The 27,474-nt window shown below is 38.5% G+C and overlaps 1 protein-coding gene across 1 annotated transcript in view; it reads right to left on the bottom strand.

Annotated features, from left to right (window-relative positions):
- Positions 1-27,474, bottom strand: part of LOC122791344 (C-factor-like) — a 429,108-nt gene that overhangs the window by 256,755 nt on the left and 144,879 nt on the right. Inside the window, exon 5 of the mRNA XM_044059061.1 lies at positions 20,282-20,469. Within this exon, the coding sequence (XP_043914996.1) occupies positions 20,282-20,469 (188 nt within the window). The remainder of the gene's footprint in view (positions 1-20,281; positions 20,470-27,474) is intronic.

Below are 27,474 nucleotides of genomic sequence, written 5' to 3'. Positions count from 1 at the left end.
AATTAGTAACATTAAATTCTACCACTAGACCTCTTTGAAACCCCTCAGCTGGATTTCCATCTTTATTTCCTTCCTCTTGGATATTCTTATTGTACCCCATACCTTTAATAGGTTAAACCTATCTAATCTACCTTTTTCCACTTCATTCCTTATTTTATTTACAAACATTTTGGGGTAACCTCTGTCTAAAAACATTTTCTCTAACAAATCACATTCTTTTAAAAAATCTGTATCCAAGCTAGTCATTCTAGAACCCCTAACAAATTGCCCCTTTACTATGTTTCTTTTACAATGTAGGGGGTGGGCGCTTTCATAATGTAGGAAGGAATTACAAAAAGTACTTTTCAAACACTTTAGTTTCAAATTTTTGATTAATTTTATATATCTCCACATCTAGGTATTGTAAACTATCAGGGGTAACATTATAAGTAAACCTTAAAAAGTTGGTGGTTTTATTTAAATAGTCCATAAATTCCAAAAATGTATCCTGTCCACCAGTCCAGAGGATAACTATGTCATCCAAAAATCTGCAGTATAATATCCAAAATTCTTGAAATATGGAATTTAGAATAAATTTCTCCTCCCATTTAGATAACACAATATTTGCATATGTGGGGGCACATGCTGCCCCCATAGAGACACCTTGTATTTGCTGAAAGACTTCACCATCAAAAATAAGAAAGTTATACTTCAAGATTATCTCCATAAGAGCTACAGTTGCTATTTTTTCATTCTGTGTCAACACTTTATCCTGAAAAATAGTTTCTTCAAACATTTGCATACCTTTATCGTATGGTATACTTGAGAACAAATCTACTATATCAATAGTGACAAACAATAAATCATCTTTGTAAAGCTCAGGTGTAAGTTCCTTTAATAAATCCCAAGAATCTTTAAGAATGGTTTTATTGTTTACCCATATATGTTTGGTTTTTAAATCCACATATTTTGCCAATGGTAATGTTTTAGAACCATCCGCAAACACAATTGGCCTGAGGGGTGGATCAATAGGATTTTTGTGGATTTTGGGTATGCCAAAAATAGAAGCTATTCTCGGCTTACCCACATGTAAAAATTTAAAGGTGGAATTATCTATAACTTTTTCATATATCATATCTTGTAATAGTATATCTATTTTTTGATAGGTCATATTCACTTCATTCCTAGAAACACATGTATATTTCTTTTCATCCCTTAATATTAAATTCATTTTTCCTTCATAATATATATTCTCCATAATGACAATTCCCCTCCCTTATCTGGTTTCATGATTCTAACATGGTGATTATTTCTTAACTCATTTAATACCTCATTTTCTTCCTTACTAAGATTGAAAATGTGTTTGTTTTTATTTTTGTCCTGTAATTTTCTAACTTCATTCTCAAGTATTGTTTAAAAATTCTTCAGTTGAGGGTGTAAAGGTGGGTTGAATGTAGATTTCCTTACTAACTCTTGATCTAACCTATTATTTTTCTTAAAATTATTTCTAGAGGCAAAAACCTCCAAATTAATCTTTGTCACAAATAATTTAATATCCAGTAAAGTCCTAGTAGGATCTCCCTTGTTAAAGGGTATAATTTTTAACCCTTTACTAAGCAATCTAAAGTGTTCTTTAGTAAGTGGCAAACTACTAAAATTATAAATAGAAAATCCTTGATAAGTATTTTTAAAACTTTCCCCAGCAATTTCTTCTTGTTTGCCACATATCCTATTGGAAGAAGGGGTAAAACTGTCTAATATCTCCCCCTCCCCCTCATTCGAAAATTTCCTCTTTTAACTTCCTGTTGGTTGTAACCTTGTTCCATTCCTCTCAAGGGTGGAAATTCTAAATCATATTCCACATCATTTCATTCATTTGTCTTATTGTAATTATTATTCTTCTTCCACTTTGTATCAGTACCATACATATTCCATTTAGTATAAGGTGGCTTAGGATAACTCGTTTTGCTTTCATACTCCTGTATATCCCTATTTAATTTACCCATCTTACGTTGGATAACCTCATCACACTTATTGTCTATATCTTTTCTTATTTTAAAATACTTATCCCTTTCTTCTTTAATACCATAAATCAGGTCTTCCTTAATAAAAATATCTAATTCTTCAATTTCTTTTTCCAAAATATCTTGCTTTCTATCATTTTCTTTAATAATAAGTTTCAATACTTCCAGCCCACAATTATTAAAAACTTTAAGTAAACTCTCATGAAACTCAGAACCAACTTGAACGTTGTTTGGGTATTTATATACCCTAAGTCCTTTTGGTACTATTTCTTTATTCAAACATTCTCTTAAGTAAGCATTTTCAATACTACAAATTCGGTATTTAGTCATCATTTTAGTTAATTTATCTAATTTCACAACGTATGAATCCCCATTAGGTTGCCCACCAAACAAATTATTGTCCCATTTAAAATGAAAGTCTTTCTGTAACCATTCATTGGTAGTTTTCATATTGGTTTTTACAGTACCTGTAGGTGCTATCACAGAGCTAAGCATTTTAGGTCTAGCACCCAAGTCCATTAGTAAATCTTTTCTCCCCTCATCGCCCTCCATTTCCGTCTCGAAAATCCTCGATGTGGCTGCTGGATTAAACGGACTACCATTCGATACAGCAAGGTCGCCGGCATCTCTATTTTTGCCCATAAGCTCCCTTTTTCATTTATGATGGTGCCTTGTAAACCCTTCGGTTCCATTTTCCGCTGCCATACACACGTTGTCTCGACCAGGAAGTAAGGAGTGACAGAGAGGCATGAGTAGATCTATGAGCTCCGTCAGTTGGCCAATCAGCTTCCTAGATTGTCCCAACTCTTACTGTCCTTGCGAACTCATTGAAGCACAAACGTTAAGGCTTCCTTTCAGCTCTTACATGAAAAATAAACTGTTAAAACCAAGTGAAAGCACTCCAAATACACCAATAAATCCAAATAAGAGTGCAGCGAGCCAAAACAGGAAACCCGAAGATTAAAATCCACTCAATTTATTGACAACAGCACTGAAAAGCATTAACGCTTTTAAATAACACAGCAAGTACGCGTTTTCATCCTCAATACTCGGACTTCATCAGATACATCAAATTTATTAAATAGACAAGTATTGAGTAGTAAGGGAATATATTAAATGTTGAATCATGAATATTTATGAGCTCAGAGAGTACATTGGTTTGCCCATTTAAATATTTTATTAACACTTCATTGGTTAATTGATTTTAACTTGGGTATATAAGGGATGAATGGCATTAATTTTGATGTATCTGATGAAGTCCAAGTATTGAGGATGAAAACGCGTACTTGCTGTGTTATTTAAAAGCGTTAATGCTTTTCAGTGGTGTTGTCAATAAATTGAGTGGATTTTAATCTTCGGGTTTCCTGTTTTGGCTCGCTGCACTCTTATTTGGATATATATATATATATATATATATATATATATATATATATATATATATATATATATATACATATATATATATATATATGGCTGACCTATTCAAATTGAAACTGACCACCAATCTTTGGTCACTATTTTGAAAAAGCCAATGCACACAGCTCCTGTGAGATTGCAACACATAGTGTTAAAATTTCAAAAGTACAATTTCCACTTGGTTTACACAAGTGGTAAACTTCTTTATCTTGCTGATACGATGACAACCCACCACTGGACCAGTAATCAAGAAGTCTCAGTCCTCACCACTGGCACCAGTGGCGGATATACATTGGGAGGATGATAAGTTACACACAGAGTATTTCTAGATGCAGCTCTCTGCATCAAGTGCAATTTCTCTTAAGAGCACACAGAGACCACAGTCAGTCTAGGGCTGGTTTCTCCCTCCAGGTCCCCAATAAGACTCCCCAATGGCACAGCTATAGAGTTGAGATCTCAGCTGCGTGGCCAAGCCAAGACCTCCAGTACCCTCTCTGTCCAACCCATGCTTCATGTCCCTGCCCAAGTAGCTGCCACACAGGTTTGATTTATACACATAGGAAAGGCTGGCACAGGTCTACTAGCTATGCTCCGTTTTGCCCAGACTTTAAGGTAGTCACCACTGCCACCAGCCAACTCTTATCAGCTACTTTAAGGCCGTTAACAATGGGTGCCCGATCTTACTGTGTAATATTAATATTAATACAAATGGCAGGTTGACCTAGACCATGGCTATTAGAAGTGGCCACAGTGTCACCAAATAAACATGCAAGTACTCTCAGAACTTAAAGATGTCTCACAAAGATCAGCCACAATTAAAGGTTTAAATATTTTTAATATTAAATAATATAAGAACAAGAAAATACTGAGTATATATATTCACAGTGACATCAGAGTTCACAATCACAGGAAATATTTAAAACAACATTGTAGGACAATTTCATATAACTAAAGAAAAATATCTAAACTATGCTTTGCTATAGTCCTGACTAAATCTAAGAGAATTACTATACCCTAGTTAACTTACTTAAGAGCAAGGCAGATGTGGTGAATGGTTCTTGTTGTTGCCAGGTCCAAGACAGAATACAGAATGGTCTGTCTCTCTAACAAACCTCTCAAATTAATATCTCAAATATTACTGCTGGGATAGCTTGCAGAATTACATAATTTATTGTCATCTGACTTTATCCCAGGTGAAACCCCCACTGCTGGAAGCTGGCAGTAATTAGCATCGACCTGTGAAAATTCATAGACCTCAGATCTTTGGCAGATGCTGGAAGTCAAAACAAAGGAGGTGGTGTAGCTCTTATGTTTAAACACCACCTAAACAATCAGGTCCTTAACATATCATCCCCTCAAATTGGTAATGAAGAAATCCTATATGCCAACCTCAAACTAAACCCAAACAAAACAATAAACATCATAGGTTGCTACTTCCCACCTGGTCATAACATCTCTCCACTAGAAAACCACCTCAGTTGGGCTAACCACCACCTTCCCCGAGAAAATATGATTCTAGTTGATTTTAATATTGATTGGTTATTCTGCAGCAACAACCATCCAGCCCACCACCTAAACCTTCATGGTTTCTCCCAACTTATCCAGTCACCCACCCAGATACATAAAAACTCTAACAAACATTCTACACTTGATTGGATACTAGTCAATAAAACTCCTCAATCATATTTAGCTGGCTGCCTACCTGACAGCCTCAGTGACCATACCCCAACATTCCTACTGAAACACCACGAATACTGTGCCAAGCCCATCAACTATCAGCAAATACATAACAAGGTAAAGTTTAACCCGCTCACATTTATCTTATCCCTTAAAAATTGTAACTGGTCCCCTCTAAAGTGCCCCACTCTAGATGATGCCATTCAGTTCTTCAATAACACCTTCCTAAATATCTTAAATATGCATGCCTCCATAAGAAATACCAGAGTCAAAGCCCAGCCCTCCCCATGGCTACAGAAATCCACTAGGTCAATAATGAAAGTCAGAGAGAGCCTGGGATCACTGGCGTGCAACTAAACCCCCTCTGCTAGACAAAAAGTCCTTGAATTGTGCAATAGAGTCAAAAAACTAATAAAACAGGATAAAACCCAGTACTATCAGTCCTCCTTTAACTTCTTCCAACACAACCCCATACAATTCTGGTCCTGCATAAACTCCATTCTCCACTCAGGTAAAGTTGATACCTCTCCACCTAACACTCTCCCCTCCACTGAAAGTATCACCTCCTCATTCAACAAACACTTCACAGAAACCATTCTAGCTTTAGCTAAACAACATTACCGTCTCCCCTCTCTCCCAGCATCGACTTCCAATAATCTGCCCACTAACTTTTCATTTACTCCAGTTCTTACCTCCAACATAAAAAAACTTTTATCAAAACTTAAACCAACTAAACTAGCTGCTGACAATCTCCCCTGTGAATACCTAAAAACAGCAGCCGACACCCTAGCCTGTCCAATCTCTATCCTGATGCTATGTCTCTACACTATGGAAAGTATCCCACATCATTCCCCTCCACAAAGGTGGCCCCTCCACTGAATTTTCCAGTTACTGTCCCATAGCTATCCTCTCCCCACTTTCCAAGATACTTGAGAGGTGCATACATTCTGAAGTCCTAGATTACCTCCTGACTAACAACGTCATCTCCAGCACACAACATGGCTTCAGACCATTCCATAGCACTACTACAGCCTTACTCTCTTTCACTAGCACTATCCTTCAGCATAAAAACAAAGACTTATACTCCTTTGCAACTTTCCTTGATCTATCCAAGGCTTTCGACATGGTCTCAAACAAACAACTTATCTCTGTTCTCACTAGTCTATACTTTTCCTAATCAGCTACTGACTGGTTATATAGCTACCTAACTGGCCACCTACAAGCCATTGTTTGACATAATGACATATCTCCACAACTCCCTGCCTCACTCGGTGCCCTCCAATGATCCATCCTTGGACCCCTACTTTTCTCACTCTTCAACAATAATCTATACAGGCCTCTCTCATACAGTACACAGATGACTCCACTATAATCTGCTCAGCCCAATCCCTACCCAAAATGCAAAAGATCACTCAGGATGCCTTTATCTCTGTAGAAACCTGGCTATCTAATGCCCAGTTAATACTCAACCCAAACAAGGCAAAACTCTTAATCTTCCAGTCCTCAAAATCTAACCTAACCAACCCCCACTTTAATATTACAGCCAACGACATCATCATCTCCCCAACAGAACATATCAAACTACTAGATAATGAAATTGAAAACTGTCTCAAATTCGACATTCACATTTCTCTGACCATAAAAAAAGTTCACAAAAAAAACTAGGGGCTTTGTACAAAAATAAACATTTCCTCACCAAAACAGCCAGAATCTCAGTTGCCAATTCCCACTTTATCTCCACCCTACTCTATGCCTCTCCAATATTTACCAAACTAAGACAAACCAACCTAAATAAACTCAAGTCTTGTTACAACAAAATTGCCAAGTTTGCCACTGGGGCTACCTATCGCAGTCACCACTGTATCTCTCTTACTGAACTTGACTGGCTTCAACTCCTTCAACTCCTTCACCTAAATCGACTCGCCCTTGCTCACAAGTTAGTGAATAACCCCCTTAAAGTCCCATCCCTACAAAATCTACTCCAGCCCTACTGTACCACCAGACCACTATGCTCCAATGGCAAAAAGCAACTTCAAGTAGCCAAGACTAAAAACTCAGCTGGGGAAGCACTTTTCTCCTGCATAATATCCAAATTATGGAGCACTCTGCCACCCTCAATAACCTCTATACAATCATACAACCACTTCAAAGCTGTGTTAAAAAAGCATATAAAAAATCACTGGTTATGCCCATGCTCCAATCCAGGCTAGAGGCCCTCTTTCTTTACCTGCCCAGCCACTTAGACACCTGGCAAATTTAATTTCTATCTCTCATCTGCTGGCACTAGCAGTACTGTATATTTCTTAACTTCCTTAAGACCTGACCTCATCACAGTCACCTAAAGCATCTACCCAACATCTGTTTCCATTTATACTACATACCTGTATACTGTCTCACTCCTTAATCTTCCTCTACTATTTCCTCCTAGTCTCTGCACCTGCTTCCTACATCTCACTAAACATGACTTTATATCTGGCTCAATCTACAGCCATGACTGTTATGTCCAGTAAGCATTATAACTTCATCACCACTGCAACTGTTACTATTATACTAATGTTCCAATATGTGCCATCACTGACCTAACCGATGCTTCTATGTATATATGAATATACATTCATATATACACTATCCTTCATGTAAGTATGTCTATTCATATTTTATGATTGTAGCTTTTGCTGGCATTGTTTACTTGCATTTATATAAATTTTATTGACGTTTTATTAATAATTCTGTACTTAATTGTATCTCTGCATCTTTGTGTGGAGCTTTTCTCCCTGGGCCTCTACTGAAAAAGGACCTGTGTCCAATCAGATTTTCCCGGTAAACAAATGTAAATAAATAAATAAATTGCATCCCTTCACATTTCAAGACTAGTAACTATTTCACCTTAGAGACAATACAGAAAGCATCCTAGTTTTAGATATTGTGTCTCCTTGCTGCATTGAAACTGAAAGATATCTTTTTATTGCATAGCAGTAAGGTAATTTAATTTCAGCTGTTTTTCTGGACTGAAGTTAACCTCCTGTGTTCCAGTTTCCACTATTAAAATATATACATTTAGAAAGTTACAATAGTGCATGTACATTTCTGTTCTATTTCAGTAGGGCACACTGTGGATACATTTCAAGCACTTTGCAAAAACCTTTTTCAACACACGTCTGTAAAAACAAGTTTGATAAACATGACATACATTTCTAATATAGTTATAACACAAGCATCTTACATAAATCATGTTGATATTCACAAATAACATAATTATTTACCAAATTCCAAATAGCTGTGCTGGCAGTATCTCCCTTTGTCACATATACTTTATTCTGATCATCCAGAAAAAACACTGAACAGCATGAGAATGAGACACCTGAAAATTCAGAGTCTCTGCCCTCCCCATCAGAAATCAGACAATATCAACATCAAAGAAATGAGAACTGTAATTCTGGCCCTTCAAGCTTTTGACCTCATGTTCTGTCCAGGCCCCTTGAAGGTATACACAGACAACACTACAGTGATGTGGTATGTCAACAAGCTGGGAGGCATAAAATCTTACCTTCTCTGCAGGATGGCTCTTCAGGCTTGTAGGGTGGCTCTCAGTTATCAGTTAACTCTTCAAGTAGTATACATTCCTTCAGAGCACAATCTAGTGGCAGACTCTCTTAGCAGTTCCAAAAACAGGAACACAAATGTATGCTTCATAGAGACATGTTACTGGACATTGTCCATCGCTGGGGTATTTCTCAGGTAGATATTTTTGCCTCCCCACTGATCAGGCGGCTCCTTCTCTTCTGTTCCAGAGTGCCATGTTATCTGGCATGGAAGACGGACGCCCTTTCTTTTTCTTGAAAGAGGATGTTTCTTTATGCTTTTCCTCCTGTTCCTCTGCTTCCTAAAGTAATGCAGAAGATTCAGCTGGACTCCCCAAAATCTTGTTAGTGGCTCCCTTTTGACCAAGACAACACTGATCCCCCCCCGTAATGCATCTGACCAGGGGCAATCACCACAAATTACCTCATTGGTTGAATCTCATCAATCAGGACAAGGGGTCTTTCATCCATCCACACTTGTCCACTCTTCAACTGACATTGTGGGTGATAGGGTTTTGACCCTTTTAGGCACCTTTTTTTCTGAGGACATGCTCAGGGTTTTACAGGAGGCAAGGAAACCCTCAACCAGAAAATCTTATATGTCTAACTGGAAAAGATTTTCTGTCTAGTGTCATGCTCATAACCAGGACCCTTTTTTGGTGGTGGTGGTGGTGGGGGTCCTTTTGCCTTCTCTTATGTGTAAGTTGCTCGAGTCTGGCCTGGCCTATTCTTCTCTGTGTGAAGGCCCATATGTCAGTCATTTCTGCTTGTCTGCCCTTGAATCCTGCTTTGGCTTCTCATTTTGAGGTTAAACAATTTCTTAAAGGTGTCCTGCATATTATGTCTCCAAGGAAACCTACTTCTCCTCCTTGAGACCTTCATTTAGTTTTGGAAAAATTGACTCAGGCTCCTTTTTAGCCTGCAGATTCTGCTTCTTTGCAACATTGTACCTGGAAGACTGTTTTGTTGTTGGCTCTTACTTCTGCTCAGGTTTCTGAGCTCCAGGCCCTAATGGCCATTCCTTCTTTTTTTGTTTTCCACAGAGACAAGGTATCCTTTCATATTAATCCTTCTTTTATGTCCAAGATGGTAAATGAGTTGTCCTTGAATCAGCCGGTACAACTCCCTTCCTTTGTAACTTCTCTTCAGTCTGCTAGTGAGAGGGTCTTGCATACCTTGGATTTGCACAGACAGTTTAGGTACTATTTAGATAAAACTAAGGCAATTTGTAAGCCTGATCAGCTTCTTGTTTCCTTTCATCCCAGGACATTGGGTTTGGCTATTTCTGAGCAAACCATCTCCTCCTGAATATCTACGGCCATTTCTTTTCGCTATTCTTTTTATGGCAAATCTTTATCTACTTCTGTAAGACCTCATTCCACTAGGGCTGTTGCCTCTTGTGGTGCCTTCTTCAAGGGTTTGGACACCGAGTCCATCCTTGAAGCTGCTACTCGGTCTTCAGTGCGTAGCCTTACTAAGCATTATGAGCTGGATATGGTTTCTAGGGCCAGAGCAAGTTTTGCTAGAACCATTTTAAAAGGATTTGTTGAGGGTTCTTCTCAGCCTTTCACCTCCCATTCTGTTTCTTGAGCTTTTTTACTCTCCCGTCTATTAACAATTCTGCAACAGTGATACAGAAGGACATAGTAAAGTTGTGTAAAATATTACCACAACAGCAAATGTACTTATCTTCACTGGCAGTATTTGCTCCCTCCATCCAACCCCCCATCTTGTTTGTTCTGATTTTTGTTTTGAATGCCTTCCTGGCTGATGGTTTCCTCTTTTTGTTCTGCATTTTTTTTCCTTCTGGATGTGTAAGATCAAATCATTATGTGTTTTAGAAATTGATCTCAGAAAATTGATTTCTCTGTCTTCTCTCTCAAAGCAAGTTTCCTGAAATCCAGCAAATTGGTTCTGATTTGTGATTCATTCATAATCGTCTTTCAATCAACATGCAGTTACATTGTGCTGAACTCATCTTTCAAACATTACTTTTTTGTTAAATCTGTACACAGTGAATCTTTAAGCTACATTAGGCTTCTGGGTACAACAGTTGTAAATCAGAGAAATACTATGTTTTGAGGCCATTTTTCTATTTCACAATGTCAACCTGCACATTTTACCACTAGGGATGTCATTATGCCTTTATGCTCATACAGGATTTCAAGGCCTACTTTCTTTCTTACTTTGGATGTGAATTTTCAATCTTGATGTTCTTTTATAGGAATCATGATCTACAAGTTTATATGGTTCTGGATTTCATTCATAGCTGGGAAACAGTCACAGGACATTTATAGGTTCATAGATGTTTGCTAGGCTAACAACCACAAGAGCCCTTTTAAGCCTAGCCATGCATCCCAAATCTCTGACAAGTTCTGATACCCTTGATAAGTGTAAGCAGGGGTTTGGGATATGAAATATTTACAAGCAAAGGCCTGGGAGGAGAACCATTTGCAGGCTGCCTTTGTCCATTAAAAACATAGGTGGCAAACCAGTGATGAATTTCCTGTTCCCCATCCAATTGTCCAAGTTGCACTTAAATTGGGTAAGGAGGAACTCTGCTTCACATAGATGGGGAGCCTGCACCAGAAACAGGGTAATCTCTGAGATACATACCAGTGTCTCCAGCAGGTCTTATTTATATCACAGGCAAGGTTTACATCTTTAGCATGGGTAATTTTTGTACTGTTTGTCTTGTGGTTATGCAGAAAGTTCATCAGAGTAGGGTCTGACAATAACAGGCATAGATCTCCCCTCAACAGTCTGTAGAAGACAGAATGCAAGGACAGGTCCTTGAGGTGGTTTGCATAGGACATGTTACTTACATGGACATTATTCTTTTAGTGAGCAACCTCTGTGTACATTCCAACTGTTGGATATGCCTGGTTAGGTACATACCAAAGGAGGCATTGCACTCAATGATATTTCTGATGAATGCCAAATAGAGTGGAACAGTGACATTCTTGGACTTAGATGCCATACCTTTGTTTATAAGTTGCACAACATAAAATAATTTCATCACTACTGTAGACATGTGATGGTCAAAGTCTAGATTACTGTCTGTGTGTCCTGAAGTCCCTGACTACTGGGTCAACTCTTAGGAGTGTGTTCATAGGATCACAGGCGATTACTAGGCTAATGGCTGTGGGGCCCTTACAAGTCTAGCCAAGAGTTTACCCCCCCCCCGCAAAAAAAAAACACAATCAGCACCTGTTGCCCCTGTCAGTGAGGGACACAGGTGGAATCCCTGGGACAGATTTGTGGTTACTCACCAACTCAACAAGGTTATGCTTGAAAAGGTTTAATGATGTACTTTGTTTGACATGTATGGGGAGTCTATTCCAGAGACGGGGCAGTCTTTGGGAGACAAACCTGTCTCTCCAGCAGGTTTTGTTAATGTGACATATTAGAGTTAAGCCTTTTGATTAGGTACTACGTGAGGAGTTATACTTACGGATATGGAACATCTCTAGTAGAGCAGGGTCTGAGATTGCCTTGCAGGTGAGACACAGATCACCTCTGAGCAATCAGTATGCTACAGAGTAGAGTGATAGTGATTTGAGCCTTTTCACATAGGACAGGTGTTGGAGGCCATGGATTCTCTTTGTGAGGTATTTCTGTATCATTTCCAATTGGTACAGGTGTTTGGAGAGGTACATACCAAACGGGGTGCTGGACTCAATTATTGGCCGAATGAGGGAGTAATACAGAGAGATAATAACCTCCTTTTTCCTGGATGTAATCCCTTTACTTATGAGATGAACCAAGTAAAAGGCTTTTCTGACCACTGCCACTACATGATGGTCAAAAGTGAGATTGTTGTCAACTTGTGTACCCAGGTCTCTCAGCACAGGTTGTGTGCTTAGGTGGTTGCCACTAATGTGGTAATCAGTAGGGGCCTTGTTTTTGCTGAATGGTATGATAATACATTTTTTTGCATTTAACTTAAGGCCATGACTTTGGCACCAGTAATTTGTTGCTGTGAGACCCTCTTGAAGTATATTAACATCATTTGGTGAGTCAATGACAGCACCAAACTTACAGTCGTCCACAAACTAGGTCAGCCACAGACCTTTTGTCTTTGCCTGGACCTCTGAGAAGTAGATGCTAAACAATAGAGTCCCAGGACAGATCCCTGGGGGACACCACTAGTGACAAGTCCGCTGTCAGAGGTAGTGGCACCTGTTTTGACCTTGTGGGTCCTATCAGTGAGCCAGTTGGCCACCCACTTGATGAGGTAGGGATTTACACCAAGTTCTGTTACCTTTTCAATGATGCCTGAGTGGGGGATTGTGTCAAAGGCCTTGGCCAAGTCAAAGTAAACTGTGTCTACTGACTTTCCCTCATCCAGTGCCTTGGTGACAGTCTCAGATAAGTCAAAGAGGTTCAACAGGAAAGATCTGCCCTTGACGAATCCAAGCTGGGTGGGGTCTAGTGCTTGGAGATTCAATATGATAGTTACCAGGGGTGGATGACATCTCGAAGGATGCTATTATGTATTTCTTGGCATTTAGTTTTAGTCCATGGCTCTGATACCAGTTGTTGGTATGAGTCAGCCCTTCCTGGAGAACATTTGTGCCAGTGGAGGATTCAATGACAGCTCCTAATTTGCAATCATCTGCAAATTTAGTCAGCCAGAGCCCTCTGACATTGGCCTTGGCTTCAGAGAAGTAAATGCCAAAAAGGAGCGGTCCAAGGACTGATCCCCCAGGGACTCCACTTGTGACTGGCCTCTTTGTAGAGGTGGACTCCTTAATTCTAAATTCCTGGGTCCTGTCTATGAACCAGCTGGCTATACACTGGGGGACATAAGGGTTTGTACTTAGCCTCTTGAATTTATCAATGATGCCCAAGTGGGGTATTGTGTCAAATGCCTTGGCCACATCAAGTTAGGTAGTGTGAATCATTTTCCTCTCTTCTATTTATTTGATGACTTTCTGAAAGAAGTCCACCAGGTTAAGTAGGCGCATGACCTGCCCCTGAAGAAACCAAATTGGGAAAAGTCCATTGTCTGGAGCTTTCCTACATCATAATGATCCTTTCCATGATAATTTGCTACATGGCTTTGCATATTAGAAAAGTAAGACTTAGCGATCTGTAGTTTCCATGGTTTGCAGATGTCCCACCTTTGTGCAGAAGGATGACTGTTGCTGTTCTCCATTCATGAGGCACAAAGCCTGTTTGTTGGCTACAGTTAAATAGCAATTCCAGACGGTGTGATAGGTCATGTTTCATGCATGTTATACAGCCTGTTAATGTTGTGTTCCACCTGGGTGGCTTGTTTTTTGAGTTAGTTCTGTACTTCTTCCTGGTGGGTACAGCAGCCTCTATGCAGCTATTAACATGCTTGTGTAGAGTTTCTGTGAACAGTTCTGTGTAGTTAGCAGTGTTCTCAACATTTATGGGGGCTTGAAATTTTGCCAGGTTATCTCTTTATAGCAGGAAGTTAGACTTAGAGTAGTTCCTGAATATTCCAGGGTGAGCAGAGGTTCCAGGTTTTAGTTTTAGAGAAGACATTACAGTAGGGGGTGTGCAGCAGTCTCCCATATTAATGAGGACCAGATTCTGACTGGTGTATTGACAATCTGGTCCAGGGTGTTTGTTTTTACAAAATCCAGGAATGTCTGTGCACGTTTGGTGTCATATAGGATTCATAGTGGGGTAATTAAAGTCACCCATGAATATGGTATTGGGTTGGATGGTGAGTGTTTCCAGTAAGTTTAAATACATAGTGTGGGTTTCCTGGATCATAGAGGGGGACCTATAGCTTGCAAGAAAGTGTTATTGGATTTTACCTATGGTGATTTGAACATGGAGAAGCTCAAGTGCATTGTCCATTTTGACTAGCCTTGAAGTATATTTATTTTTGATGTAAATCGGGACACCTCCACCTTTAGTCCCTGTCTCTGTAGTAGCTGGTCTAAGTGTGTGAAAGTAGTTATAACCTTGCACTGTCAGTGTATTCTCCATGGCTTTAAACCATATCTCAGTGTCCACACAGATGTCAGCATTGAGCAGTAACATCTTAAATTTTTTTTGGTTTTGATTTGCTATGTCGGAAGTACTTTCAGTTTGGCATTGCCTAAAAAAGGCAGTATGGGGAAGGACAATGTTTTAGCTAATATTTGAAAGCCTAGAGGGGAGAGGTATAGACTATCCCTGATAAAACAGCATGGTCTTTTGATCATCTCCTTCTATGTTGACAAATATTGCACCACCTTAGAGTGACACCATAACCTAAGCCAGTTATTAAAGTCAGTCATCTTTTGTTCATATTGTGGCATCAACCTTGGAGAAGGTAAAATGTTGCTCAAATCTATGATCATACAAGCCTTGGGCATGTATTCTGAGAGCTGCATCATATTCTGCTTCATATAATCTAGGGAAGTATGTCTCCAGTCATTTACCCCTAAATGGACTACGACTGAGTCATACTGGTATTTGTGGTTCAATGCCCTGAGTGTGTGCGTAATGTGAAGGATCCTGGCCCCGATAAACAATTGACTGGGAATTTCTCCTTAATTAGTCTGGTGAGAGGGACATCCGCATGTCTCACAATGGAGTTTCCAATGACCAGAATGTTGGATTTTGTGGTGGCTTCCCTTATGGGCTAGAAGTAGAGGCTCCATGAGATGTGGCTGTATTGTTGATGTGGGTGTTGTTTGAAAGAGTGTGTTTGGGGCTGCTGAGGGTATTTGTTATGTGTACTTTGTCTAGGAGGTCTTTGGGATTTAGGAAGGTTACATTTAAGTGCCTCAGCATATGTGTGTCTATGTGTTTGCTTTGATTTGTGTGTGATGGGTGCACCGTGTGTACTACTGACAACCTTATTGACATTAGGAATGCTTTTATGTGAGAGCTTTGTCTCCAGTGACATTGTGTAAATATATCTCTCACATACCATATCAATTTGTTTGAAAATTAACTGGTTGTCAGTAAACACGAGGCAATTTCTACATTACATCAGGATGCCATATTCACCAAGGTGGTAATGGAGACAGTGGGAAAGTTCACATCCATGGCAATAGACCCTTTTTTATGGATTAGACAGTTGGAGTGAGAATATAAAGTAATGTCAGGAGTATCCAGTTTGCAACCCTGAGGGCAGGGCTTGTTACTGCAAATTAGCTGTCCTGTGTGCAAATAGGTATTCGTGAAATTTCAGTCGTGCTTTTACAGGGAAATATTTCACTCAGAGTGTCTGTGTCTATACAGGGCACTGCCAAACACTTGAAGGGAAATAAGTAGACCCTGAAATTTTGTGGATGAAGTGTTTAGTCAGATATTCTGAAGTTAGAAACAAATCAAGCAGTGCGCACTGAAAACAAAGAATTATCTTGTCAAGAATGATGAAAAGAGGGGAGTCACATGAATGGCTACTGCCTGGCTACTACTAGTGCTGGTCTCACCACAGCTTCACTCAGTTGGGATACAATACTCCTTTGCTTCTTCTCTCACCAGAATCAAAATGTTAGCACCAATCCCAAGATGAGAAGCAGGCCACAGCATGTTTGATGATCCACAGTCTTGTGTCAGCTGATGCAAGGCTCTGTAGGCTTGTTGTAGGCTTTTCCTGGTACTTGCCTTTTAATAGCAATCAGACCAATCAGGAACATGAAACACAGATACTCACTGCCCGACCAGAAGCAGTCAGGAATCACTGTGCACTTCTGCTTCTCTCACTAGGAGGAAAATAGAAGCACAAGTTCCAAGCGGGTCTATATCACAACGTCGAAGATGCATTGCTTCGAATGCGACTTCATCGAACCCATAAAAACAAAAACTGAAAACAATGAAACTACATATGAGCAATTTCTTTCCCTGGGAAAGAAATTGCTTGTCCAAAAAATAGAAAATATCACTACACACAAACCAAAGTGGGAGGCTTCACTGCCCCCACACACCCCAACGTGGGGACTGTGCCCCCCCAACTAAATATACCAACTCCAAGATCACACTATAGTTTACAAAACAGCAAACTACTGGAGACAGGCAAGCAATTTCTTTCTCAGGGAAAGAAATCGCTCATATGCCCCTTCGCTGTTTTCAGTTTTTGTTATTTTAAGTTAAGCGAAGACGCATCCAAAATTATACATCTTCGATGATCTAATAGGAACCCGTTCCAAGCTGGCACCTATGAAGCCATTATTAGGCTTTCCAGTGATAGCAACACCAAAGAAATAATGCACCTGTGCTCCTTCGCTCACCAAGAACAAAACAGAAGCATTAATCCCAAGATTAAGCTTTCATGGACCAGACTACTGCATACCAGGGAAGGGATCTTCACTTTCCAACTGAAGAATCCTTTGCCTCTTCCATGGAGAGTAGCTTATTCCCCAGCAGAGTTGCAGTTAAGACTATAATATAAGTCAACCTTCACACAAACAAGGGCTAGAATCATTTAACACCCACCCCTTCAAACGTCACTAAGAATCCTCAAAACTGTTTGACTGTTTGAGAAAAGAACAAAAAAGATGGTGCAAGGCCAGGTGACTGGCAGACTGCAGGTTAACTTTTCACAAGCCACATGTTCTGTTTCCAGTGCGGGTTTCAGACTTGTACATAATATTCCAGATAGAAATTTAGGATTACTATTGAACATAACAGTTGAAATATCAGACTGGCAAGCATATGAAATTTATTTTAGCTTCAGAGGTAAGCAAAAACAAACAAACAAACAAAAAAAAGAAAATACCAACAATCCTGGCAGTTGTTAACCTGCAGTCTGCCACTCACCCGGCCTTGCACCATCTTTTTTGTTCTTTTCTCAAAGTATGTTTGCGGTTGTTTGACAAGTTATACATATAGGCAAATCATTCTAGGGTACTACCCCCCTTTCTATGTAATGCCGCTTCCTTATATTTCTTTTTGCCATCCATGTTATAGATTCCAACTGTTGCTCTCTTCCTCATCTGTCCATCAGCTTCCGTTCCCCTCACCCCTTTTACCAAACACTAGTACCTTCCGATAATAACTCTGTTTGCTCTTCTCTTTTTGTAATGTATGTAATCAATGTAATGCCTAGGTGTATAAATCTTTATTTATACCCCTGGCTCATATTCCTGTCATAATATTACTGACACTGAATTACCTACTTTTCACAAGCCACATGTTCTGCTTCCAGTGCGAGTTTTAGACTTGTACATAATATTCCAGATGTAACCTTACCACTGCCATGGATAACAGAAGGCTGATCTTATCATCTCTAGAAATCACACCAAGTACCATACATTTGACTGTCTGATTGGTCTTCACAACTTCCTTTCACAATGGCTGTTTCATCCATATAATTTCACTTATCTGTATCTGTTCCGCCTGGAATCAACTCACCCTCAAAATGTATATTTTTCTTGGATGATCCCCTCATATGAAATATCAGCTTCCATCTTGCTCCTCCCAATATAAAGTGTTCCAGGTGCTCCAGGTGTCTCTGGAGATAAACCAGCTGTTATTAGCATGTCATTGTTTATCAGCTGACAAGATGCTCTGGCTCTCTGGTCCCTTTGTAAATTCTGACACAAATATATTAAGCAGGACTAGCTTTAGCACTGAGCTCGTTGATAAACCAACCATATCAACATGAGCAGAACTGTCTTAGGAGCAAATATCCTGCCTTTCTAGAAGCAAATATCCTGCCTGACTCAGAAGGACTGCAACTCTGCCCTCTGATTAACAGTAAGAAATCTCCCCCGTAAGCTTCTTCTAATAATTACGCTTCTGTGCTAAACTTGAACTCTCTGTAGTTATGTATGTATGTACACAGTTGTCCATATTCTTGTTTTGTTCTTTTAAATAATAGTTACACTAGTTTCTGTATTTTATTCTAAACTCTAACCTATGTTGTTTTATTCCTGCTCTAATATACGACATATGACTGCAACATTTTCTCTTTATACACATCTGCAGTTGTCCTCAAACCACTAACCTTCCTTTATAAAATTTATGTTGTTTTATTCCTGCTCTAATATACAATATTGGACTGCAACATTTTCTCCTTCTGCACATCTGCAATTGTCCCCAAACCACTAACCTTCTTTTACAAACTTTTTTCATTCCTGCATGACTTCTGCACAGTTCATTTAGGTTACAGTCAGTAAAATGCTATATTTGTCCCAGATTTTTTTCAGGCACCATGAAGGGTTAACTTTATTGTGTTTATGACTGTCAACCTGAGAACTCATGTCACTGGTTTGTGTATCTCCACAACTACTTAGATTCTCTGATCTTTTAATGTCAATTGTTGTAGAGTGGCTCACATATATTTTTGGAATCATTGACTCCTGAGATCACCTCCCAGCTTTGCTTACTATATCTGCTTACCTCAGGTTTGTCTATAGCATTTGCACTTTCCACCATCAATGCAAAAATTCAGTTTTTCAATATAATACTGTTGGCATTATCTTAAAGGACATCTGGAACATTTCCTTCATTTAGATAAGCTTTAATTTTGGCTAGTTTAAATTTTCATTTTTGCTCTAATGTGTTTTTCATTAACCACCCATCCTCTTAAGGACTAACATTTCAAGCAAATACAATTTTCCTTTTAGTTTAAGGGGTATCTCTTCTGACTTTGCCAGGAAATCCCACATGATCCTGGTCAAATTTTCAGGGTTTTTTTTGAAAATGACAAAAAACAGTACACTCAGGAATTCTCCAGATTAAAAAAAAAAAAAAAAAACTTCCTGCGTGGCTTTCAAACAATTGTGAGTCTACTTGAAGTTGTCAAAATTCACTCTCTCAGATTGCCTGTCACTGGTTTGAGTATTGCCAATATTGCTGTAAACAAAGAAGTTCTTTGAAGTGTTTCTGCAGGAGGCATCCTCAGTGTGCACCTGTTCGATCTCCTCTAAGATTTTGCAGTCTCAAAATTATTATAAGTACAGAGTATGCAGGCTGACACAGCTTGCCACCTGCAAAACCAGTTGTTTTCTTATGCATTTTTAGCCTGCAAACACCCAGTGCTGTACTTTTTACTAATAATGCGATGCCTTTAAAAATATGATTCAGATAAAGCAGAGTTTAGAAATACTCAGAGATGTAAACTGAGATTTAACAGAGTGACATTTGAATGTCAAAGGCTTCATCCAGACCCTACAAATGTACACTGATGACGTACAGGAAATTCAAATAACAAAAGCTGCAATGTCATGTGGGCACTGAGTTACTTTGTACAACAGCAGTAAGCTAAATAACCTTATTGTATTCTACTTGTATGTTTTTTAACAGGCTCTAGCCATAACTTATGATTTCTTATTCATTATTAAACAGTGATTCATCTTGATATTTTGAAGACTATAGGCCTCTTCAGTTTCATATGATTAACAAGAAATGCATATTAGAAGAAGGCAAAGTGTTTTTTTTTTCTTAGAAGATGAATAATTGCTGGACTGTTCTTTAAAAATTATTATCTGATAATCTGATAATGATTGAAAACTGAAAAGAAAATAGAAAACTATTTTTTTTCTCATCAAGTAAGTCTCAGGGAAAAGTAAACTTGAATGTCATATTTATTGTTTTTACCACTAAACCATGTTTTCTTTTATGGAAACTGTGCCTTTGTTACAATGATAGATTATTAGCTAGATAAAGAAGGGTAATACTTGCCTTTGTTACCATAAGTGGGGCAATTGCATTGACCTCAAAATTCCTTATTAGGCAAGCAGGAATGAGATCTTCAAGTGTGCATTCCTCATTAATCCCTGCATTGTTTATGAGACAACACAGGCCTTTGCCTCCCAGGATAACTTCTGTTTCCTTCAAAGCACTTTGAATGCTGTCTTCACTGACAATATCTAGGCAAGGAAATACATCATGCTGTAATTTAGAACTACAGAGAAAGATGGACTTTTAATAAATGCAAAAAGAGAAATAGACTTTATAGCAATTCAGGCAAACAGAAAAATTACATTTTGGGAAACTTGAGAGCATGCATAACTGCATAATCTATGAGCACAACTAACCTGTTATGAAATCCTGCAGTCTAATAGATACAAAGTTGCAACCTAACAGCATACTTTGTTGGAAATTGATAACACTAGTGCTCAGCACAGCTTTCCAAACGTATGCATTTGAAGCACTTCTGTCATTTCCACCAAATGGGCTACATAATGTAATATTAATTAATGACAAGGACCTTCTATAGGAGCAACAAAAGGCTGACAACTGTGCTGGAGAATCTGAGAAAGATAAAACAAGTTATGTGCTCTTTCTTCAGTGTCTGTGCAACAAATCCATACACGTGGTGCATACATTGAAACCATATGTAAAAATACTTTTGTTTTTAGCCATCTGTACTGTATCTATGAATTATGTTAGTTGACAGTGAGCGTTTAAAGTGACTTTTTTTACAATTATAACAATTGTTAAATCTACTTAGATATCAAGCATTACTAAAGTACAGCACTCAGTCGCAAAACTCAGCAAATCATAACATGCATTAAAAATAGCTGTTATTTTAGTATTAGAACTGTCTCATTGCAGTAGTCAGTACCATGGCTCAACACTGCATCCCGATATAATGTTAATTATACAATGACTTCTCATTAGTATTCAAAAAACATGCACTTTGAGTGGACACCCAACCAGTGTGCCTGTTGTAAATCGTGCATATACCAGCAGAATAAAGTTCACCGCTGAAGTATCATTGCACAGTCAGACTTTTGTTTTGGCATATCCTACAGATGACAGAACAAAATATATGAAAACATGGGCATGTTCTGCAAAACTAAAGAAACAGGAATGTACCTGATTTTCCTTGTATTTCTCTCCTGTCTCAGAAAATACTGGCAATTAAAAAAAAAAAAAAAAAAAAATATATATATATATATATATATATATGTTTGTGTGTGTGTGTGTGTGTGTGTGTGTGTGTGTGTATGGATCCAATCAAACGTCCGAATCCATAACCACTGAACACACTTTAGTGAAAGAGCTTTAACCGAAAAAGTGCTTTCGTTAAAGCGTGTCAATAAAAAAAAAAAAAACAAAAAAAAAAAAACAGTACATTTACGTTTTTGTAGGGGGGGCTTTGCCCTCCCCTGCACCCCCATGTGGGGGGCTGTGCCCCCCACACCCCCTACTTTAATATTCTCCCTCTGAGACTGCACTACAGTGGGGAAAAGGGAAGTTTCCCTTATCCACACCGTAGTATGGCCTCGGAAACAGGCATACTTACACGAAAGTGCTTCTTCGGTGAAAAGCACTTTCGCATAAGTATGTTCATGCTTAATGGATTCGGACGTTTGATCATTTGATCTAATGCCCTGGATCTATGTATATATATATATATATATATATATATATATATATATATATATATACACACACACACACACACACACACACACGAAAAGCACCAACAGAGATTCTTTTCTCTCTGTTGCTTCTCCTATGCTGTACTGATGTACTGTGCAAGTGTGAGAATGTAAGTCCCATATACACACCTAGTACGTCAGTAAACAATGAAGAGCATGTAGGAACACTCTTCTTCTTCTTCTTCTTTCGGCTTTTTCCCGGTTAGGGGTTGCCACAGCGGATCACCTTGTCCGCACATTGAATGGCAGTGGAGTTTTACAGTGTCGAGTTGCCAGCCCGGCGCCCAACCTTCCACAGAAGGCACACTCACACGCACACCTAGGGCCAATTTAGAGTGCCCAATCCACCTGCAGCATGTCTTTGGGATGTGGGAGGAAACCGGAGCACCCGGAGGAAACCCACGCGACCACAGGGAGGACATGCAGACTCCGCACAGAAGGCACCCCAGCCGAGGATCGAACCAGAGAACCTCTTGCTGTGAGGCGGCAATGCTAACCACTGCACCACCGTGGCCGCCCAAGAGCATGTAGGAACACTACAGCTCCCTTATGCAAAGACATTTAGGCAAGGTAAGCAATTTCTTTCTTAAATAATGTCATTGTATAATAGCAATAATTTATGACTGGGGTGAGTATATAAGGATTTACTCACCCCTAGTCATGGATTATTGCTTAAAAAGTTTTCTAAGTGTTAAATGTAAAAAAAAGCAGGATTACTTGAACCTTATATCTTTACTATCATGGTCAAAATCCAACAATAAAGTCTTCTTTACTAATGATTGAAATTAGAATGATTTGTAGAAATGTTAAAACTGCAATTCTGCTACTGAGCTTTAGAAAATAAAGTGGGAGAGTCAGGACCATATAAAGACCTGAAGTCAGTGTTTCAACTTCTTAAACTAGCTTAGAATGTTTTTATTTATTTAATTTTCAGTGGAGGAACACTCCAGATGCATGTCTTTGGAATTTGGGAGGAAACCGGAGCAAACCAATGTGAATGCATGGAGGACATGCAGACTCTGCACATAAGGCACCCCAGCTGAGAATTGAACTGGGGAACCTCTTGCTGTAAGGTGAAAATGCTAACCACTGCACCACCAGTTTTAAAATGCTAAACCTTGCAGATGTAAAACCAAACGATTAATGTCCCTGCAGGTGAGAAGAAGTATGATGCTGAACTTTCAGTGCTGAGATTGATTAACAGGTCTGAGAGATAGGTAGGCTGGGTTAATTTAGACTGCTTTTCAAATTTCAAATTTTCATTTGCAAAACCAAGTGTGTGCTGGTTGACAGCCTAAAGGTGACAGACGTATTGCCTGAATTCAAGATGTAAAGTGGAGAAAGGTTTATGGACAGCGTTTATGAAGACATAACTGCTTATCATTGTTGCTGGATTCAACAAATAAGGATTACTTTTCCGTACTTGTACTCCAGTGTTTCTTTGTTAATTTTTAAATTTATAATTTTGTGGTTACCCAGCTTCTAATTTGCTTCAGTTCTGGATTTCAGTATTTCAGGATATGAAATGTACAGTCATTTGAAGTACTTTTTTTATTATAGCTTTATTATTTCATCTATGTGTTGGCAATAATGACTTTTTCAAGCAATGAATGGTACTCATCGTACATCCCCAGCAGTCACTAGACGGTTTAGGTAGCTGCCAATCACATTCTCCCATAGATAAGTGGTTGGCAACTAGCCAGCAGGATGGCGCAGCAAGTTAGAAGTTTCATAAATCAAGCTCCTGTATAATCCAGCCATGCAAAAAGTTAATGGGTTCATGGGGAAGTGAGCTGCAAATTTACCATCTATATCCCAGACTTGCATCTGCTATAGGTAAGTCAATTTCTGCTGCTAGCTCCTGTTATGTAGTAAAAGAAAAGATGCCTTCCTCAGATAGTCTACCTTACAAATGTTATCAGCACTGATAGGCTGCTGCCTTACTTCATCACATACGTCACATGTATAATATATTTAGTGCGGGCTGCAACTAACACCAGACTGGCCATCCATTTTATGAGTAATACATTTGGTACTGCAGCCTTCCATCTCTCATCCCAGAGGAGTAGCTAAGCCATTTGGAGCCTAGGAAGAGGCCCTCATTGGCTGCAACCTGTCTACAGAGCAAAACATTTTTTTGAATAGGTGTGGGAAAAAAGCCTTGACAACTTTCACAGAAACATAAGAGACCAAGCAGTTCAAAAGCAAGTCTAAACAGGAACGTTTATGGAAAAATGTCTCCAAGTGTTGAGTATCTTTGTTTACCTGCTTCGTCCCATATACCTGATATACCTGATTAACTCACTCATCCTGAACTGTGATTGAACTTACTAAGCCATCAGTGCCCTACACCCACTGGAAACATACAAACATAGTTACCTCTTTCTTTCACTTACAGGTCTCTATTAACTCCCCTAACCTAACAACTAATACAGGACTTCTACTTCTCCGAATTTAACTCTGTTCTCCATTTTATATTTCCATTATGTAACTGTACATATCTTTGTTTTTTTACAACTTTTATGTATTTAGTTTGTCAGAGGGTCTGTGCTTACTGAAATGTTAATTGCCATTGTTGAGGAAGATGTTATTATGCAATAAAGGAGTTGCTGAGCAGAGAATGCAAAGGCTGAATATTTTTAATGTCAATGTCTGCATTCTATGGGGATAAAAATGTCATGTTCAGCTGTTACTTTATTTTTTCACTGTCTTTTCTCATATCAAAATAAAACATATGGTTGATGAAAATGAACACGCCTTATCTGGTTATTAGCTTATAACATCAATTTACTATTTCAGAATTCAGCACAATCCATATCTATTTGCAGGGTCTATATTAGAACACTGACAAAGCCTTTAATTGAACAACCTTATCATCGAAAATGCTGATGATAGAAGTGTGTTTTGTGAGATCGCGGTACAGTGAATATCAGAAAATTTGCCCTTTCCTCACTATAGTGTTGTCTTGGAGTTGATATACATAATTAGTGGGGGGGTGTGGGGGCTAACTAAATTCTATCACTGGCATTTTTGATGGGAAAAAAATGAGGGGGGGGGAAGTATGGCTGGCACTTATCTGACCTATGCCGCCATCCTTCTGCTATTTGAGAATCAATAAGTTTACTGCTATAGCCTCTTTCTAAAAATTCTTGTTTAAGTGTTTGTAATGCAACAATGAGACTATCATCATCATTAAAAAGTCTCATAGTTCGAAATATCTGTCCTTTCAATACATTAAATTTTGTATGATTCGGATGCATACTGCCATAGTGTAGAACATTATTCTTTCTAACAGTTTTCTTATACAAAGTAGTAGACACAGTGGATAAATTATTTTAGTAACTTTAACATCCAAAAACTCTTCTTTATCAGAATATTCATAGGTAAAACTCAAGAAAGTATTTAACTGATTTAAGTATAAAAGAAACTCTTGTAGCCGCTGCCCTGAGCCATGCCACAACAAAAAAATGTCATCCACAAAATGTTTATACCATTTGATGTTAACCTGGTATTCATTATTCGAAAGTACATGTTTAGCTTCCCAATTAGCTAGGGATAGGTTGGCGTAGCTATTAGCACAAGCTGTGCCTATAGCTACGCCAACTTTTTGCGCATAATAAACATCATTAAAAATAAACACATTGTTTTCTAGGATGATTTCCAAAAGTGTGCAAATAAGTGTCACCTTAGTATCAGGGGTGTTTTTCTCACACAGTAATTCTTTTCCCCCCTCCCCACTAGTATTAACAACAGGGATAATACTGACAATGCTTCCTCAACTGACGCTTCCACTGATACCTCTAGCAATAAACCAAGGATGCCATTGACTTTTGCCAGCAATGTGCATGTAGCATGTGATATTATTAAAAATAATTGGGATATTCTGTCTACTGTACATGAGTTGAATGGGGTCATTGGCACACAGCCAGATTTTGCTTTTAGAAATAATAGATCACTTAAGAGTCAGCTCTGTTATGGATCCTTTAATACTAAATCAACTATAACATCTGATAGACTTGGTACATATATGTGTAGGAATTGTATGGCCTGTGCACATATACATATTGGTAATCATTTGACACAGCCCACTTTGGGCTTTAAGATAGATACTGCTTTTTACGCAGATTGTCGAATAAAAAAATTTGTCTATTTTTGCTATTGTACTACCTGCTTCTCATTTTACATAGGAAAACAAACAGGGTGTTTAAGGATAGAATACTTGAACACCTTAAGGATATTAGGAATGTTAAAGAAACCAGCACACTATCACCACATATAGCTAAAGAGGGTAAAGAACATAAATTTAGCTTTATGGTACTAGAGATTCTGCATAGTACCAAGAGAGGAGGTGATGTAAATAATAGAACAGAATCTAGTGAACAGAAATGGATTTTGCGCTTTCAAGCTGATAAACCTCCTGGTTTAAACAACAGAGTTTCCCTGAAACCATTCCTTAAAGCATGGCCATTAAAGCATTGATCTCTCTTTTAATATTTTATCATATATATATATTTCAATAGTCCATCTTTTATTATTTTTACTATTGTATCTGTTATCATTTTTAAGTGCATATTGTTCATTTAGTCAGTTTTTATTCAATTTTTAAAGATCTATATATTCTACAGATGTATTTTATCACATGGCTTTTAGCTATGATGCACCTTTTATCTGATTTTTGATTGGATGTTTTAGTGTTTAAAAATGTAACTGTTATTCTATCTTTGTTGGTCTGATGAAGCGGACGTTATTCCAAGAAAGCACTTACCTTACTACAATAAAGGACATATTTATTTTCACTGCTGTGTGGAACCAGATCATTTTTCTTTTTCTTGCATTCTTAGATTTATATATCTTTGCAAGTGTTAGTCATCTCTGTTTACTGGAAACTATTTTTTTAGCGGTGAACATTAAGCTTTAGGCACAACTTAGTTTTCCTTTAAACAAACAATAAGACTATATTTATTTCTTTCATCATGATTTTTGTTCAAGCCATCAAGGGGTTAAAAGGCTGTTAAAAAACAATCTAAAAAGCACCTCAGACTATCTCGAATTCTATGACTTGGAGCCTGGCATTAATTTTATTTTGTTGTTTTATTTGTATTTGTTTTCCAGGGTAGAGCACTCATTTCCGCTGATGATTTCTCACACTCAGCCTGGGGAGTGCTGTCTGGTGAAGTGACTTCCTCAAAGTCACACAATTAAGCAATGTAGGTTAAGGAAATCAAAGCTTGCATCTCTGGACCACAGGTAAAAACTTGTTAAGAGTTCCTTGACCCTCGAAACTGACTGTCAGACTAGCCAAAATTGGCATCATTCATTTACTTCCTCATCACTTACTGCAGAGGAGTTTTGGCCAGTTAGAGTGTTTAAAAGGATGTTGGAAAAAGCTAAAAAGTATGACTAAGTCTTAAAAAAAATAGAAAGAAGTAATCTACCTGTAAAGTGTGGGGTCAGCTTGGGTGTTTGGGTGGGGGAGAGGCAATG

The sequence above is a fragment of the Protopterus annectens genome, chromosome 17.part0 (genome assembly GCF_019279795.1).
Source record: "Protopterus annectens isolate FY-2018-M chromosome 17.part0, PAN1.0, whole genome shotgun sequence".
Classification (NCBI taxonomy): Eukaryota; Metazoa; Chordata; order Ceratodontiformes; family Protopteridae; genus Protopterus; species Protopterus annectens.
The sequence above is the reverse complement of the archived record's forward strand: the minus strand, read 5'-3'. Positions and strand labels throughout refer to the sequence as shown.